The sequence below is a fragment of the Mya arenaria genome, chromosome 6 (assembly GCF_026914265.1).
Source record: "Mya arenaria isolate MELC-2E11 chromosome 6, ASM2691426v1".
Taxonomy (NCBI): domain Eukaryota; kingdom Metazoa; phylum Mollusca; class Bivalvia; order Myida; family Myidae; genus Mya; species Mya arenaria.
In genome coordinates, this window is record NC_069127.1 from 1374285 (window position 1) to 1394728 (window position 20444).

Consider the following 20444-nt stretch of genomic DNA (forward strand, 5'->3'; position numbering starts at 1 on the left):
CAATATCCTGGTCAATATGTACACAGCATAAAACCCCTCCTTTCCAATCGGCTGCACATAAGCAATCATTTGAACGGTCTAAAAGGAGTAAAACGTCACATATATCCTTTAAAGAAAAAACTAACCAAATGTTCACAAGTATCCTCTGGCTTGATTTAAGTCTTGAATATAAGCAAAATATTGCCTTCCGACGTAGCATATATGACGTAATTTATCACGTGGAATACACACACTGTAAAAGCGTCATCATCAGTTGGCCCTCAGGCGAAACCAAACGAAGTCGGGCCCAATAGTTCTATTCATACCATTGTGGCATGTAAGATGTCGGATCAACGTCAGAAAAGTGGCGGACGCCGGGCATTCAAGTTGCACGTTTATATCTAGGACCAATAACAAACCCTACTCTACCTACGGTAATGGTATTGACCATTTCTAACAAATGCGACCAAATTTCCAAATATATGTGACCAGAATCCGACCAATCGATAACCCATTTCTGACTAATATGCGCGACCATCATGATCTAATCCTCACCTGACGAAATTCGAGATTTATATACTGTCTAGACTAGATTAGAAACCTTTTAAGGTGAACCAATAATCTACCTTTATGTTTAACAAGGGTAATGCAAATTTTTCGATTTTGTTACATATTTCATTATTTTGGCGTTTAATTGATCAATTAAATATTTGAAATAAAGAAGATGATCAGAAACCATGCGAGGACCAGTCGGACATCAGAGACATACTGTGATACATCATACAAAAGGGCGGATAAACGCATTTTCTTGCGATAGAAATATTAAAAATAAAAAGGATTTCCTTAAGCAACTGAGACTTCATATCTCATACAAAGTAAGCCGCAGAGTGTATGCCTAAATTAAAACGGAACAAAATCAATTTTACATTTATTCACTTTCAATACACTATAGTATAACAAATTTTGATGATTCATAGCACTTTTTATTTAACGAACTTTCAAAGGAGTAAGTATTTCATGTACTGTATTTATGGTCCACTATAGTACGGCCGTAGCTCATAAGTTTAACTAATTCCAAGTTCTCCCCTTAACCACTAGGCACCATCTTCCAGGCAGTCTGTGTCCATCAAACATATGTAGGTGCACTTGACTGCACAATCTATCACTGATCCCAATGTGATATATAACACAGGAATAATTATGACCTTTTTTCAAATTTTAGCTCAATATGCGTCAAATACTATGTAAAATTATTTGAGATGGAACTCAAAAAAGACGGAATCAACCTAATAACCATAGTCATGAAGATTTGATCAATAAGCATGGATATTTGTCTATGTGTGTTGAGTCAGCAGCTGGTCCCCAGATTGCACAACCAAGTGCACCTACGGGCAGAAGGGATGTGGTGGAGCGAGGGGGTGGTTGTTGAAAGGTGGCAGTCACTGGTCCATGCCCTCAGGCTGCTGAACTGCGGGGTCAGCCACCGCAGGATCTGGGGCCCCTCCCTCAGCATCCTGCTGCATTGGCTCCTGCCAAATATTGAACATGTATGTGAAATACAGCATCAATTGTTATACTTTCTTATAGGAGCCAGTGGTACATGTTTTCTTTTAAATAGGCATTTTATTTACATATAACTATCATAAAATATCAGACTGTTACAAATCAAATTTTGTTATATATATGCCTAGGAACAACATAATTGTTAAGTTATTTTAATAAGCCTAGGGCTATCACAGACAAAATAGTTATACTGATGCTTTGATGACCTTAATTTGCTAAGAGACACTTTAAGTCACAAAGGCACTGGCACTTTGATAATGATATTTTCCTATGGCAAGTTTTAGTAAACTTGACTTATTTAAAAAGGGGCTAGAAATGATTGCTTCTACTATATCACAGTATCATTAGATTGACAGTCTCTCTAACTAAGTGACACTGACCTGTCCCTCCTGTGCAGGGGCGTCGACAACCAGTGCCCGGTTAGACCTCTCCTCACCCTCCACCATGGCCAGCTGGACACAGGGTCAAGGTATACAATATCATGTTGGGTCAGTATACATGTAACATTGAGGCTTGCAAGACATTTCAGAACATCAAACATTCTATGGATAATTAATTTTCAACAGTGTATAACTCTTGCCAAACCTACTCTTATTATTTATTAGTTGATTTTTTCATTGTGACCATGTTTGTAAGATACAATACTTTTTTAGTCGGAAATTCATAAATCAGTTCTGATTATTATTAAATAGGATGATAGTCGAAGAGGAGGCTCTGAGCCTCTATTGGGGGTCCATGTTTATGGACTGATAGCTACAACTGATGATGGTACATAAAGGATACATATTGCTGGACACTGTCATCGTCGTAGATGGTGAAATCAATGTCCTTCCCCACCACCCCCACGGAACAGTTCTGTAAACAACAGTCTAAGTAAACAACAGTATAAAACAAAAAGTCATTTCTCTTAACTATTATAACATGCTTTAAGAGAAAGCTCTTAAATTGTTAAAACATTCCATGCTTTCAGTTTCTTGTTTCTATTTCGTTATTTTACTATTTCCATTCGAATAGCTAAAGTGACAATACAGAACTGCCTATAAACTATAAAGTTATGGACACATAAACACAAACGATTGAAGACAGAAATGTCCATAAAATACTAAATTGTAACAGTTAGAATTAATATCAGTATTTGTTTTACACCTAAATCTATCATACTTTTGCATATCTGATTAGGAACATTTATAATGACTATGTATGTTCGTTGCAATGGGCGATGGCCTTATATTGAATAAATGTCTGTCATTATTATTTGCAGTAATCTACGAGTATGTAAGCTGTTATTTTCTGACCTTGGTGGTGAGGTTGACATCTGAGGGCAGCGTGTCGCGGAGAGCCCGCAGCCCATGGGCAATCAGCTCCTCAAGACTGCCTATAGTAACATTAGAACAGGCTCAATTAATTTGGTCACAAACAAATCATGCTTGTTTTATCAATTAGTGAAAGAACAGTTACTTTTTCCAAAGGTACAATTCTTGATTGCAGTGAAATATCATTCATACTAAAACTTTTTTCTCAAGTTAAGGATCTAACTATCGAATCACTGACAATAATTTCAATAAAGACGTGATCAATACAGCATGTGCAATGTTTGTATGAAAACTCACTATCGGGGAATTTCTCCAGATGTTTCTCCACATAAGTCCTTGCTGACTGGGACCTGGCCCCTATAGCCATGGCCTTACAGTCATAGTAGTTGGCCGAGGGGCAGGTCTGGTAAATATGTGGGCCCTGCGACTGAAAGTACAACATAAAACTATGTGATTAGAACTGTGCCTTTCATGTACATAGGCTATTTATACTTCAAGTGTGCGTCCTTTAGAGCTTCTTGTTTTACAAGTACATGTATAAGAAAAATACTTCAACAAGATGATATAATTACACTAGCACTCCTTGTCTTAAGGATGAACTATTTTTGAATGGTGACTTATACACATATAAGACATAATAGTACGTTCATTTAATGCATACATAGCATATTTATAATAATAATTTTAAGCATAATTATAGTATACTAATATTTAGACTTACATCATATCCTGCAATAAGTAGTCCCACACCAAATGGCCGCCGCCCATACTTCTGGGTTAGTACTTGCGATTCTTAACACAAGTTAAGGACCTTTTCTTAGATGTGATCTTTTACTATCAACTTATTTCTATCACTCAAGTATACAGTAAAGAACAGTTATTGCAAACTGCAATTAATATGCTAAATTAGTGCTTATATATATTTCACAAAATAGACCATGACTTGTTGGCTGTTACTAGTATTTCTAACAACTGCCCCTACAAATAGTCTTTAGAATAAATAAAGTAATATTTGATAATATTTGATTATACATGTAATTAATAATTGCTTATTAAGAGAAGGATACTGTTGCCAACAGCAGCTACAAGTCTGGAGACTGGCAGGGATTGATCATAAGCATACCTAGAGTTCAAACACTCAGACCGCATAAAGTTGCTGAAACAGAATGTGACATCGTGCTGTAGACTGTTATACATTACTTTTACATACTGTATTAAAAAAATAAACATCAGTAGGCTTTTATGTTGACTAGCTACAAATCTTAACTCTGGAAATTATGCAAAACATTTCTGAGGTATACACATCTACAATCCCCCTGCATACCTAAGAAGCCTAGCATCAGCAGTGAGCCCAGCTATTGCCACTCCAACATGATCATCTATCGGCAGGATCTTCTTCTGGTAGGCAGACAGCTCAGATGGCGCTCTCTATGGTAAATAACATAAGAATTCAAATATCATGCAACCAACTGTTCTAAATCATTTAACTGCTCATACTTTTTTAATTCCTTCTCCCTTCTTGAACTGTAACTGTGATTTGTCTAGGTCAAGTGTTCTAAGAAATCTAAAACAAGAGCATTGAAGAGAAATCCCCAAGTTCAATGCTTGTCTGTGGTATTTTTCTATCAGATAATGAGCATAACTCAAAAACTATTAAAACCAGAGTTATGGGCCTTGCTTGTAGCATTTGTAGTTATTTTCATAAGACTATCTTGCACAGTTTGTAGAGTTATGGTCAAAGTTAAAGTGTTTGCATGACAACACCAACTAATTTTTTTCTTAAAACAACACTCAAGGTAATGAACCATATCCATATCAGTCTATCTTGCTTTAATCTTAGAAGCATTTGAAAACATTCAGGACTCAACAATAATAGCAGTATGCTGGTCCCTTACAAGTCAAAGCTAGCTTCAGACAACCTCGTTTTAATTCTAGTTGTCCAAACTGGCAAGAAGAATCAGTACTTAATATGAGCAAATCATTATCAATAATTATGATATCTAAACTGCGGATTGGACTGCTTTAAATACACACTAAATGCTTGATACTGCATAAATTTCTAATCTAAGCTGGAAATTGTGCATACAAAATACAAATGTACATGTAGTATACTGGCAAATGGAAATCTGAGTTTATTTTTTGGGGGAACTAAGAGAGTATTGTGAGGAAATGAAAGTACATAATTTCAGGCAAGTTTAATCATGATTAATGTGACAAGCAGATTTAAATGTTAATGTGAAGCCCTGAGATATAGTGCTGAACTACCTTGAGGGCCACTAGTATGGCATGGGTTTTTGACTTGAGTCCAATGGATGCTGATCCCTGTTTTACTGCCTCCATTGCATACTCAATCTGATGGATTCTTCCCTGAAATACACACATGTAGAACCGTTATAAAACAGTTGATACTACATTTCGTTACATGGAAAGCCCTCAGTTAGTTAAGCAACAACAGCATCACAATCTGACACCAAGGCATGCTTGTTTTTAAAAAAAAATAATCTGTAACTCAAGGGGCATAACTTAAAAATAGCTTTTGCCATCTAAATGTGATGGCCAGGTGCTAAGGATAACAGGTCTTTAAACTGTGGCTTCCACAAAGCATATCAGACAAAAATACACTCCTGTGTTTCCTGTTACCAATTGAAAAAATAGGGTTGGAACGTCAGATTGATAGTTTGATTGAACTAATACATCAATATAGAGTCTTACTTGAAACCTCCATATAGTCACATCATTACAATAGTCTTACTTTAGAAATACAGCATATAAATAATAATACAACATACATAATTACAATGGAGTTTTACTTGAGGACTCAATATTGAATGATTTCACATCATTACAATAGTTATATATGAGGACTCTGGACATACTGTAATATCATTACAAATTACAATGCATTCTTACCTGGGGACTCCATACTGTCACATCATTATCATACTGGTTTCGAAACTGAAAAAAAGAAGGCAGAGATAACATTGTGTGAATCTTAATTTTCAGAACCATAGGCAATGGAGCTATCACTTTGAACATTTCATAGCCAATGTAAAAATCATATAGCCAAACAATTTGAACATATTAAATAACAGAAATTAACTTATTAAGACACCTAAGACCACAAATGATAGGGACAGCCTTTATTTTTTTTCCGGTGTGGCATCGGGAACATACTTTAAATTCAACATCAGGGTTCTCAATAAGTTTTGGTTTAACCGTCTCAAATAGTAAAGTAAACGACCAGCTTCTACTTATTCTACTGAAAATTCATTTAGTTTTCCAAATTTGAACCGGCCCTATTGCCATTTGAACCGTCCATTTTGGCCGGCAGCCGGTTATTATTGAGAACACTGAACATTACGCTGGTTTGTTTACATTTATAGGTCTTTGTTTATTTTAAAAAATCAGGAAACCAAGTTAACAACCCACTGATACCAGAAAGGTTTAAAACGCGGTTTCTTGCTGTATCCTTGAAAGTGCTATGTAGCAATTACTTCCCTTTGACATATAATAAGGATATCGCTGCTATTAAAGGTTATGTTAAATATGTGTATATTATTTAATAAATATAACCATTGAACCCAGTGCTAAGTGATGATCAATAAAATCATTGTAAAGAAAGACCACAAATAAATGACCAAAGTGAAAGGTTTTCCTTGAAGTGACTCATTTTTAACACATATTTACTGGTAGGCACGGTCCGCATTTTACACAGCTGTGTGACTGTAGATGGTGTTAGTATAAATACTTATCTGAGCGACGCTTCATGTAGCCGTGGACACACCTTACCTAATGATTTACTACACATAGCATTCTTCAGGGATATGATTGAAATTACTTAATTTTTTACAATGGTCAGATTTTCATAGCCAATTGCGATCTAGTATTTTATTTTTTCATAACCTGGTCCCCAATTTCATCGCCATTGGCGATTGGGCGACAGGTAAATTCGCACACTGAGATGACCTAGCCACAATAATGCGCCTTTAGGGAATTTTTTTAACATTTGGATATTCACTTTGTTCCCTAAACGCCACAAGTCGACTGATCCATACCAATGTAAAATATATTCTTCAATTGTAGCTCCACAATACTTAACAATTCACTACTAAATAAAAAGAAAAAAGTTACACATTTATAATATTAGCCAATCTCTTTCTCTTATTTCACTTAAGTATAAAATGAAACACAAATAATCAGTCTTATTCAGATCGACTTCTGTCAATAAAGCACCGCCATTTTGGAACCATCTAGCAGGTGCCTGTTATCTTTCCGCTCAATATAGTTAGCGCTGAGATCTGTCATTCTTGGCTAGGAAAACAACAAGTGGTGTATGGACGCATAGAGTCACCAAATAACAAATTGTCAAAGACTCTGAAGCGGCTGTTTATATGGACTATGAGATGACCATAACTTTGTCAAATCTCAACCAAACACAACAATTTTGGGGTTTCCTTCGAGAGTTGCTATCAACCTTTAAGAAAATGTACACATTTAGCGAAAATAAATGCCATTTCAAACATGAATTTCAAAATACATGCCACTCAACAAACCACTACCCGCTAATTTCACCCAAATTTTCAATACTAATATTACATTATCCCGCTATGGCATCAACAACTCAATATGCATGAACAACAAACACCATAAATCTAAAGCTTATACCTGCAAAATGGAAGACAACTGTCTTTATTTATGAAAGGCTAATATAGACATTATTAACCTTGCCTCTGACTGGTTGATATAAAAATTTATTTTGAAAAGCTTGAAAAGCTTGAACTGTTGAAATCATTAAAATCGGAACAAAAAGTGACAACCATTAAGTTAAAGCCAAGAGGTGTGGACGCTACGATTCAGTCTATACTAAAAAATAATACTTCTAGCATATATTTATTAATCATTATAGTTTGACTACCCCCCCCCCCCACCCCCCACCCCAAAACACTCAACCTGCACTCAACTTCGAAAGAAAACAATACATGGACCATATATCTAATTTGTTATTGGCTGTGAAAAAATCTTAATTTTTACAACTGTCCAGATCGAAGGCAATTTTACCATCTTATCTTGTTTGTTTCTTCAAAGAGAGAGCGACGAGAAAATAAAATTAGCCGGTGACTCGCAGTTTTCGCTGACACTGATTTGGACCTCCAAATAGAGAGTATTCACTAGATTAATCAAACAAAACGGTAAATAACAAGTACGGTAAATTAATTTATTTTAATACCTCTTTTATTTTGCATATTTTATCACTTTTAAATTATATGCACAAACGTTAATTAATATGCGCACTCTTTATTACGATTCGATTTCAATAACTGTATATTGTAATAGGAGATCAAAGATACCTGATATTTATAAGAAAACAATATTTGCACCAACTTTTAATCCGGGTGACAAAATGTATTTGTTGTAAGCTACTCGAACACATTATTACTAGTCACATCATGCAACACTGGGAAATCAACAACATCCTGCACCCACTACAATATGGCTTCCATAAAGGTCAGTCCCGTGTGAGACATAGCTCATTGAATTCACGGCGCATAACCTCACTGAACCTGGAAAAGGGTAAGCAGACAGACGTTCTTGGCATGGATTTCTCCAAGGCGTTCGACAAAGTTTCACACAGTCATCTCTTTCACATGCTGAACCATTTTGACATTCAAGGACGAACCAACTATTTCATAATAGCCCACCTGAGTGGTCGCTCTCAGCCAGTAGTCCTTGCCAACAACTCCGCTGACTGTGCAAAACTGCAAACATGCAGACCTTGACAAACTTGGACAATGGGAAATGGCCTTCCATCCAGACATATTCCAAGTCATCAGCATCTCCCGAACGAAAGAAAAATCCACTATGACTATCATCTTCACAACCATTCTCTTCAGCATGTAGAATGAGCAAAATATCTTGGAGTCACCATGCACCACCAAATCCCTGGTCTAAGGGGAAAACATGAGCAATATAACAACCAAAACCAATCGAAGCTTGAATTTTTAAAGACAAGACTTGAACATCGCATCCAATCGCTTGTTCGACCCACCATGGAATATGCTAGCTCCTTTTGGGACCCATACGAAAATACGATATAAACAAATTGGAAAAGGTACAACGTCGAGGTGCACACGTTGTCTAACACAAGTACCGGTACCGATCAAGCGTCACTAAGATGACCTAATACATCAAATGGACACAACTCCAGGACCGCTGAAAGATCTTCCGCCTTAATATCCTATATAAAAGTTCAAACGACCTATACATCAACAAAACCAACCGTCTTCTACCACAGTCTCATCTGCGCTCGACATACATCAATACAGTCCTTTAATTAAGAAACCACAATGTGCTACAAGCTACCGGCAACAATCATGTTCCCTCCAACTATTAAGGAGTGGAACAGCCTTCCACCGGACATTGTATCAACAGGCTCATTTGATGCCTGTAAGGCCTCACTAGCCACCCTCTTCATCTTGACTCTTAAATATGCTTTTATCGTTTATCTTTCACAAGATATATACTCTCACTTTTTCTTTCTTGTCTTATTTTTCTTTATTGCACTATCCCCTGGCAATAATGTTAAGTCTGTTGAATGTGGCCAGTAGAAGTAGAAGTAGTAGACAATCGTTAATATTTGTTTTATTGTTTCAAGAATTGTACTTGGTGTACACTTACTAGAAATGCCGCGATACATAATTATGCCAGCAAAATATTTTGGCGATGATCGAATAGCTTTGTCGATCACCTAAATTTGAGCACAATACTTTACTATACGTCATAATGAGATGACGGCCATGGTTTCTAATAGCATGGAAAATAGTAATGAGCAACTATTCACAGATTTGTGTTAAATGACTCATTTAAATAACACGTAAATTTCAGTATCAGCAGTGAGATAATAAGTAACCTGTTTAAAAAAGGGAACGAGTTACAAATAATTTTATTTAAAAATCAACCTTGGAATACCTATCGAAATCACAGTCTATATGGATATAGATCCCAAGAAGTTGATCAATAAAATATTATATATCATAATCACGTTCCATTTATTTTAGATGCAGAGCGTCCAGCTCCTTATGTTCAACAGACTGTTCCAATAACCGTACTTTCACTGGCTTTAAATTTAGCATGATATGTAGGCCGTGATATGTACTGCCATGTTATTTCCCTTTCACTGTTCAACTTATAGGAAGCTAATTCGTATTTTCAAGTTCTGTTAAATGAGTAAAATGTCAACACTTTTTTACAATGCGGTCACACAGCCATTAATTCTGAAGATGATTCACATGACTACATTTTTTAATTACTTGTTAAAATGTTAAAATCATTTCAATTCAAATGTACATGAAAATAACCGTTTTGCGTGTTTTTCTATTTTGTCCAAGGTAGTTCTTTAATTGTATTAAATCATTTTAAACTCTCTCCCTCTCTCTCTCTCTCTCTCTCTCTCTCTCTCTGTGTGTGTGTGTGTGTGTGCGTGCGTGCGTGCGTGCGTGCGTGTTAAAGCTCAAACACATTCAAAAGAACTTGTTAAACCGGTAAAGTCAATTATATTACCTATGTTATCTTCACCCGCTGGTATTGTTCAATGTATGCTTTCTGATGCATAGAGGAAATAATTTCCTGAGGTAGCAGTTCTACAGTCAGGCTTAGATTAATCGCATACGTTTGTTCTGATCACGATGCGCTGTATGGCGTCGGTGATAGTAGCAGTCGTTGTAGTGTTTTCTACTGTAAGTGGTCAGCCAATTTCTGACCTTGGGTCAGTAGAAGGCCCATATGGATCTTTGGAAGGACATCCAGCGTTTTGCAAACATAAACTTCAAAAAGAACATCTATTAAGGTTGGAACCTTTGCCAGGCCAAGGCTGGGACAATTTGCAAAATGAAGAAAGAAACATGGTCGTCAAACACGAATACGCTTCATGCAAGACTACTGCGGATGAACGGTTTCTGATTCCGGACGGGTTTAATGTGTATCCGGTCAAGAGCACACACATACGATCAGATTCAGAGGTGTTCGAGCATTGGAACAATTTTACGAGTTCGGATTCCCAGACGATTAACTCTAACGCTGGAATCAACTTGCCTTTCATCAAAATAAGCGGAAAGTACTCAAAGGAATATGAGATTACAAAAAGCAAACACTATCGAGAAAAGACAGAGTCCATTCGTCAACAGGTATGATATTTTATCATTTATTTTATTTTTGTGTTCTTATATATTTCTTGTATGTTTTAAATTGTTTATTATTTCAATATAACTGCTATTTCAGGTTTGATTGTCCGATGCCATTTTACGTATTAAAGTGGTGTTGTTTTAAGTAATTAAACAGTTTTAAAGCTGCACTCATACAGATATACCATTTTTCCAACTTTTTTATTTTTTGTCTTGGAAAGAAGAATTTTTGGAAAAATTATCTGCAATGATACAAGATTCCTGACACAAAAAATCAGATCGTAAATGTCCATATTTCCGCTCAAAAATTAATGTTTTATGGCTTAAACCGTAACTAACGGTTTAAGAAAAATGCATAAAACATCATTTTTTAACTAAAATATAAAAATCTGCGATCAGATTTTTTTGTCAGCAGTCTTATATAACTGGTTTCCATGGATTTTCGCAAAAAATGGCTCGTTCCAAGACAAAAAAATAAAAAAAAGTTGTCAAAACGTTAAATCTATGAGAGTGCAGTTTTAAAGCTGAAATAAGTATCAGCCTTTTGTTTGTATTTCATTCTAGTATCGCGATTCAAGATACCATGCTAAAATAGGCTCTCGGGTAACCCTTAGAAGCTCGTTTAAAGACAAGTTATTAAAGATTGGAAAGTTCATCATGGATAAGAAACCTGACCATGCAACATGGGAAAGCCAGCTGCTAGTGAGAGAATATGGAACGCATGTAGTGACCGGCGTGGAACTCGGGGCTTCGGTGCTGAAGGTGATATCCGTTTTGAATAGTTTACCTTAGTTTTGATTTATTCCTGTGTCTCGTTACCTCATTGGTACAGATTATTATACTCATGCGACTCAATATGAATGCTCATTGTGTTATATTGCCAATAGCAATCAGTTCTAGTAGTTAGTCGTTGCATAGATTTATACTTAAGGAATGCATCACAAATCGAACAAAATAGCCTATATCATGGTTATGTAGATGTATACACGTATGTCTAAATACCAAAAGACGTTATGACTATCGTGCATTGTTCAAAATCCTATCACTTGCATGGATACATGAATAAGCCATGTTGACAGGTTGATCGGATGAATGCTGCGTATAGCAGATTGAGCGAAGAAGAGAGATCAATGATAAAGTATCAAGCAGACCTTTCTTTCAAGACTATGTTAGACGATCTGAAAAGGAACAAGAGTGAGAATGCATCGGCAGTAGATATGGGATTCACCAAGGACCTGATATACTCAAAGGCGAGCGCACAGTTGTATACAGAGCTCAAACGGTCAAGCGAAATTTGGACGAAAGGTGGAACTGAATATTGGTACGGTTGGTATAATAAATAAGATGTTGATTTGTTTAGGGATGATTTTTTTACTTAGTTTCACAGCCGGAAATCCAAATGGTCTTGATTATTTGGTTGTTGTTGTTGTTGGTAAAATAACGCTTATATTCGCCATTGGAAGAAACATCGTATTAGTATTTAAAGAAAGGATTAGGGTTAATTTTTTTTTTGCCTTGCATAGCTTTTTGTGTATTAGCTGGAACTAAAATAGCGCAAACCGGAACAGTCGCTTGGCCCTTTCGCTGCATTTGAATGTGAAGTTACTTGTACATTCTAAACTCTGTTTTGATGCATGTGCAGGATCACCAGAGACGATGACACGTGGCTCAGTTCCATGGATGAGAACCAAGTTCCTCTGGACAGATCGGGCAACCCTTTGTTTTTTTACATCAACGACGGAACACTTCCAGACGTCCCATTTTATATCATTGACAAAATTTACAATAGCGTCAAGGAAGCTGTTATTTCTTACTACGAGCATAACGTTGTTCGAGGGTGCACTAATCCAAATGCCCCAAACTTCAACTTTTTGGCCAACTTTGAAGACGAAACATGTGACCCACCAATGAAACAATTCGAATTTGGCGGGGCTTATCAAACATGCACTCAAAGCGGATGTTCTGGATATAATCACTGCTCTAGTTTGCGAGTAAATAATCCAAGGACGGGTGCACAAACTTGCCCTGATGGATTTGAGAAAATTTTACTAGCACACGGAACAGATGAAAACAGGTGTCAGCGAAGTTCTACCTATCGCTGTGGGTGGTGGTCTCGATGCACAAGGTATTACTACGAAAAGTCTACTCTTAAATACAGCGCATATTGGTGTGCACCAGTCAATTCCTCAAATGACGATAGCATAAGAAATAGGTATTTGTTCGGTGGAACCTTCACAACAAACTACGCTAATCCGGTTACACAGACAACCGGATGTCCACCCCACTTTGATGTCATCAAACTTCTCGGTGACCTATCGATATGCGTAAGCACCGACGTGGAACTAGGTTCCTTCTACTCCTTACACTTCGGAGGTTTCCATACATGCCTTACGCCAAATCCGTTTTTAATTGAAAACAGCAACTGCCCGGATGGGTACAGTCAGCACTTGTCAACAATTCGCGATGAATGCCAGATTGATGTTTGCCTTGAAATGGGACAGTTGAAACTAGACACACTTCCGAACATTCAGGTGCCACCTTTCATGAGAAAACCCATAGCAATGATGGATGAGGTGGCTGGCGAAAACACCAAATAAACATTGAACTACAGTAGAAGTATGATGCACTGTTAGAGTAGCACGACGAAAATATATACTGTTTATAATTTTAATTAAACTCTAGTTATCATTAACAGCATTAAATTTATTGATGTGGGAAAATAATGCGGAAAGTTTCATTGAGCTGACAATTATTAATAACAATACTGTTAATATAACTTAAAGGGTTTGTTATTTTGTATGTGTTTTATTGTCAATTATAAGGTGGGGTTAGGTAGGCGCGGTGGGGATGTACATGGCTAGACGCGGTGGAGGTGCAAGTAAATTAATTAAAACCTTTAACAAGTGATTTGTTTGAAATTTGATCTTGTATTTTCTTCACTGGTCTGTTGTACGTAAACAAAATGATGATTTTAGAATGTAGAAAATATTTCACATTCCTTCACTATAAAATCCTATTCGGTACAGAACAATTTCTACATTCCAGACGATTATATAAATCGATAGGTCCTGTTGGTTCTAACTTTTGCGCTTTTGTCGCGTATGTGTTCGAGACTCACATACACCCAGTTGAATAACTTCACATTCTTATATATGATAATGTGTTTAATAATTAAGCTTGCAATGTCATGTCACAACATGTATTTACATACTACATTTGCTTCCGTTCTCTTTAATTAATACACTGCAAATTATCATCATAAATAAATGTTATGAAACCAAAATTGTTCATTCAATATTTGTTTTATGTTATCGTCTAGTTTCTTTGTTCTGAAAGCATTTAGTCATAGACCCTTCGTTTCTGCCACGAAACACTGGCAATGGTTTGAACTCCGGGACTGCTACACAAAGCTGCTAAATTAAACAACTTTGGTAATATCTTAGCCTTATCAAATATGGCACCATTTTTACATACAGGTGACGAACACGTTTTCTTTTCAGCGTAATGTAGTAGATATTAAGTAAAGGTTTAATGATTAAGACTGGGTGGAGTTAGCGGGCCCATCTTAGTCATCAATATTTTACTTCAGGTTATTTAACTGACTTATAATACAACCTCATTGGCTGACACATTCTGACAGAGGGAGTGTGTATCGGATGAGTAGTATTATGCACCAATCAATTGTAACCACGCCCCCACCCCCCAGGACCGGGGGTATACCGGTGATAGCCGGGAAAATATGCCGTGTTTTTACCTTCCAGGTGGCCCCGCAGTGCCGGGTGAATGCGGTGGTTTTGTCTTCCACCCAAATATAGCGGGGAAAGGGCCTTTGGGTGTGGGGGTATTTGGCGTGGGGTTCAGGAGCAGTTCGTCCCCGCAGTTCGTCTCCTGATAGAAAGATGCGTTGTTGTGACGGCTTTTAAGTCAAGCGTGTTATATAAACACATGTGGACCCGGGGTTTTTGCAATTTAATTGCATGAAGTATTTACTGTGTCAAACTGAACTCGGGGTTGGCGTCAAAAGTCACAAAATCATAATACTATGTTTTGCCATGCAAAACAAGGAAGGAACATTGCATTGTCAATAACGAATTGTGAGGTTTCTTCTGAAAAATTTATTGTAGCTGCAATCACGTTGACCATTTGCAATCAAACGGAAAAGTCTTTCAGTAAATATGAATACTTTATATTCGCTTGCCAAAAATGTTCCAGACTAGTCAATCAATAATGAAAGGATCCGTTATTTTTAATTGAAAGCACTTTTTTTGGCTACAGCACTAACGTTTTGATATACAACACGTTTGTTTAGTGTGTTTTTATTAAGAAAAATATATACTTACAAACCCATTTCAATTGATTTAATGGCCAAAATAAACATCCTTTAAGATGGTCATTTTTTCTTGTATTATATTCATATAAAGGGAAATTTTTAGCCAGTTACTCTCCTCTCTCAAATTAGAAAACGATTCATTGTAAATGACATACTCTTATATTCCTCTTAAGCACATAGAGCTGAGAGTAACAGTCACATATGTTCCTCTCTGTGTGAATGTTCGTACAAAACCCAATTTAAAGCACACGTTAATCCAACTAATGAAGCCAGTAAGATGACCTTAATCACAATGTTGAGAGCGACGGTGCACCATGCGTTTAAGCCATTATGTCAACGTATAAGGTCAACGTTCGTCAACGTCAGTGCTTGTGTGTGTGTGTTTGTGCGTGTTTTAGTTGATACCAAGATATAGAGGAAAGCGCATCCTGCATTTACAAATAGATGGAAAATATGCCCCTTCCTCATAATCATGCATTCTGATCAAGCTACGCCCTTGTACAGTTATATTTACCAAACTTAAGAAGTTATTTAACAACAGAGTGAATAGCCCTGTTCATTGTGCACCAGTCAATTGTAACCAGTGCCCCCCACGTGGTTCGAAGAATAGCGGAGACTTTGACTTTCGGTCCACCCAATCCCGGGTAAAATCCCCCGAGGGGAAAACCTGCTGGTTATTTATTATTGATGATCAATTCAGTTCGTTAGATCAAATTTATAAAGTATATTGTAAAATAAACTCTAAAATTGCACGTCTCAAAAGAACGAAGTATTTTTAAACTATGACATTTAAAAAATATAAAACATACCTTATCAAAGATCAAAAGTTGAATAATGAATACTCGTAGTTATTTATAAATGTCTGTTGTATTATAGGAATTGCTGATTATTGTTTGCATAATTTGCGTTTATGTTTCATGATGGATGGTTATTTTGAAATAATTGTTAAATCCTGTATTTGTATGATCTCTGTTATTATTATTATTATTATTATTATTATTATTATTATTATTATTATTACGAATTACTCTGCATAATTTTTCTGAGGCGAGCCGTTATAATGCCTTAACATTTGCACAGTTCTATCTTTGTTCCGACTTAAACTGAACTGTTTTCGTTTCTGACTGGGTGTGCCCCCGCCAAACTCTAAACGAGAACAAAAACAAACTTGGGAGGAGTCGTTCACCACTGACCCGCTTTTGAATGGCGTTATTTTGCTTCCTAAATCAGCAACAGAACGAATGGACAACACTTCCTTATTACAAAGACAAAACATCGTTATGGTTGCAAGATTTGTGAATATATATATATATAAAGAAGTTTACGCCCTTATAACAACTTAAGGACAGGAAGAGTTTCATGTGTGTTTAACAAAAAAGTCTCATACGAAGTGTTTCAGTATGATGTTTGATTGTTTAACGTGGATTGTATATGTACAAATTCTTTAGTTAACTGTTTATCTTTAGGAGTGGTTTTGTTATGTTTTGACATCAATATGTTCCGTTCTACGGAAAAGATATTTTTGAATAATGTGTACAACCTTACCCATTGGTTGATTTTAATGGCGTGATGGTAGATCTTTAGACCGAAATTCCCGCTTTTATTGTTGACTACTCTGTTTTTGCAGTTATTTGGATTTATTGTATGACCACTATAGAAACCTTCATTTATTCTTCCTTGTGACGTTGTGTAACATGAATGTTTAGCTTATTTATTTTGTATGATTATTTCCTATTTATATATGTCTTCATGATGGAGGAAATAAATAATGTCTCTCATGCTATAACTTTACACTATATATGGTTTTAAGGAATATTATACAAACACTTTCAAAACATTTTCTTCCGTAAATGGTGTTTTTTATATTAAATTTATACATTTAGCAGGACTTCATTTGTGAAGTAAAAAACATTATATCACGACATAAATGTATGATTTGTTGAGCAGTTTTTCAGTGACAGGTCATTTTGCATTTACAACTTTCGATCGAAAATCAAGAGGTATGCGAGCATGATGATATTAGCTCGAACATTTGTTATTAAATATTGTGTACTATTATTCGTAGATTTTGCTACAAAACAGATGTAATAAAAAAGGCAGATTATTCCTCTCCATAAAGGTGGCAAAACCCTGACCCGAAACACTTAGGGCAACCATTATGTCATAAATGAATCAGTATATGAATGTTCGATATACGTATTGTTTATGAAGAAAATGATGCTGAAAACCGACCCATTGAAATGTAAAATGTTTAACAGCTGTTCGCCGTTATGAGTAGTTTCTAAAACAAAGCCGAAATGTACCCAGTTTGTAAATAAATTCTGAATTAATTAGAACTGTTTGTGTCTCGCCCATATATTCAGATTTGTAAATCTTGCAAGTCAATAGCCAACAACATAAATTTACAGACTTAAATATGCCCGGTGAATTACGTGTAAATCTGTCCAAGGTCATTTCACGATGTTCACATTTACTTGTAAGACTATTATGTTCCTAACCCAGATTTGGAATCTTTCTAATTACGTAGCATTGAACTGTTACAATTGTACGCCCATTATTCTGAACTAATATTCATCAATATAATAAAATTAGTTATTATTTTAAACGCTGTGCTTGCCAAACCTTTGTCTAATTATATTATTTTTCGCCTCAACTGGACAACCAATTGACACTGAACACTTTATGCTAATTATATCAGAATAATATTACTTGAAGTTTTATTAAAATCATATTATGATATCCATATCCTACAGTTTCGACAGTTTATTATATTCTCTACACACACAAAAAAAACATGTCCAATGAATTTATAAAATATGTATACAAAGCACACAATGTGCGTTATTATACACATTCACACAAACTTACAACTGAATCAGCCTGTAGGGTCAATTCTAATATATAATTAAGAACTCGAAAATGTTATGAGTTGTCAGGTGTTTTTTAAGTTATCATAACAATTGAAATAAATCTACTAAATTTAATGTATTTTCCACATCGTTTTCAGACATAATCTTTTTAAAAGAAATTATATTAATAGTTATTCTTCCAGCAAAAAATAACATTTTAAGTGGTTGAAAATATATCAGATAAATTAATATGTAATTCTTCAAATTTATGTACTATTTTGTAAATACTATAGTTGTAACATTAAGCTGATTCGTTACTACATCATGTCTGTGAATACTGAGCTTTAAGTGATTTCTCAATGAGATTATCTAGAACATATCTAGACCCAGAAAAAATGATTATACCATAGATTACTTAATCCATTATCGTAAGAAATAGTTTTATTTTTTAATTTTGTAACCAACCATACATATTGTTATTATGAATAAAATCATTCAAAAACCCATTTTATACAAAACAGCGGATAAATTAAATCAATTTTCAATTAACTTGGCATGCGAAGTACCTCTCCCAACATGTATATATATATATATATATGTTTCATAAAATCAGTCTGTATTTTCTCCATCAGGTTAAAATCACTTTGACCCAAATACTATTTTGTCATGTGAAAGATCATTTTGCCATTCTCTTTCGGATACAACTTACGAACATTTTGGCCCCATGAAGTCGATTATGACTATATTTATGTGAAAAACTACAGAAACAAGCTCAGTAGCATTTTTTTAACATAAACCCGGTTTAATGTCACTATGACTTAAACATTGGAATGGTCATATTTGTTTGCTCTCAGAACTGAAAATGATATGTGTTGTGCTTGGATTGTTGCGTAGAATACAATATTCAGTACATGAATCGGGGATTACTTATGTTTGACATTTGAAATGTTATTGACAAATCCATCCCTCCATCCATCCTTCCATCCATCCATCCATCTATATGTCTGTTAAAACGATTTGATAAAAACTACTGTGTGATAAAGGTTATCTAAACAGACTAACAGCGTGACAGAAGAAAAACGGAACAGCTCCGGTGAGATGGAAGCCAACCGGTGTCTTTGCAAGTTTGCATCATGTAACGAAACATCCCCAAGGGAGGCCCATAAAAAATATGATGATATTCGTAGGGAATGTTTCGTTACATTGTACAAGAATAAACTGTATAAGGATATTTGTGTTACGCATGAATTATCTACCGTAGTTTATCATAAAATTTATATGGTTTTTATACCTACTTTTAAGGCAAGATATTACATTTAAAGAATCATCAGCCTATACGCGCATGTGGAAAGCGTTTTATACAAGTGTCATCAGCCTACATACCTACCAGCCTATACGCACACGTGAAACGCGTCTATACAAGAGTGATCAGCCTGCACGCACACGTGGAAAGAGATATATTGCATACGACTTAAAGGTCAACTGCAATTTGACTTGCCCGGATAGATACATGTAGAAGTAAGGGTGTTGTTACCCAACCTCTCTTATATCAATTGATTTTATACGCAGTAAAACCGGAAATATTTATAAATATTTATAACTTTTAAAGAATGTCATCCAGTTTCCATGAATTTTCACATTATAATTTGTTTCCTTGCCGGTTCAAGTTATTAAACTCTATTGTTTTTAATTTCCTTTCCTAACAATAAGTTTGATTTAACAATTGACCAAAAACAAGCTCGTTATATAATCTTATCAGAAGTTGGAAGGTGTTTTTGTATACATTGTGAGCTTGAAGATCACACTGATGAAACAACCCATAGTTTTCAACGGTACTACTTTTTCATGGGCACAAAATAAAAATAACATACACCTTGATGCGACCAAAATATGTTTGAGTGATCGGTGCATGGTACAAGTGCATCTGAATGTATTTCTCAACTTTAAATGAAATTCGTTGGGGTGTAAGAAATATTTGTTTAATGTAAGTGTTGAAAAATGAGCTCTGATCTGCGCGAGAAGCGATCACTTGTATAAAAGGTATTATTCATGATAAGTAGCAACTAATGTAGCATTTACCAAACCTGATTGTCTTCTTGTGAATATCTTTATATTGTGGGTAATGTCTTTATAATTTATAATAAACAACATGTAAAACAGAAACTTCTAGTTTTTATTGTTTAGTTTTGGCTACTGGCTTGTGATTACAATTACTTAGTGTATGCACTTATTT

At 35.5% G+C, this 20444-nt stretch overlaps 2 protein-coding genes across 2 annotated transcripts; one reads left to right on the forward strand and one right to left on the reverse strand.

The window, feature by feature from the left end:
* Nucleotides 1-895: 895 nt before the first annotated feature.
* On the reverse strand, nt 896-8011 carry LOC128236557 (proteasome subunit alpha type-1-like). Its single transcript, XM_052951487.1, has 11 exons — nt 7914-8011; nt 5766-5810; nt 5121-5222; nt 4180-4283; nt 3923-4011; nt 3577-3647; nt 3153-3282; nt 2838-2917; nt 2326-2397; nt 1923-1994; nt 896-1508 (listed from the first exon to the last, which is right to left on the reverse strand). The coding sequence occupies exons 1-11, from the start codon at nt 7914-7916 to the stop codon at nt 1419-1421; spliced, it is 858 nt and encodes a 285-aa protein (XP_052807447.1). The 5' UTR covers nt 7917-8011; the 3' UTR covers nt 896-1418.
* Nucleotides 8012-10462: 2451 nt separating this feature from the next.
* Nucleotides 10463-13819, forward strand: LOC128236430 (macrophage-expressed gene 1 protein-like). Its single transcript, XM_052951290.1, has 4 exons — nt 10463-11035; nt 11597-11794; nt 12112-12353; nt 12675-13819. The coding sequence occupies exons 1-4, from the start codon at nt 10538-10540 to the stop codon at nt 13627-13629; spliced, it is 1893 nt and encodes a 630-aa protein (XP_052807250.1). The 5' UTR covers nt 10463-10537; the 3' UTR covers nt 13630-13819.
* The last annotated feature ends 6625 nt before the right edge of the window (nt 13820-20444 follow it).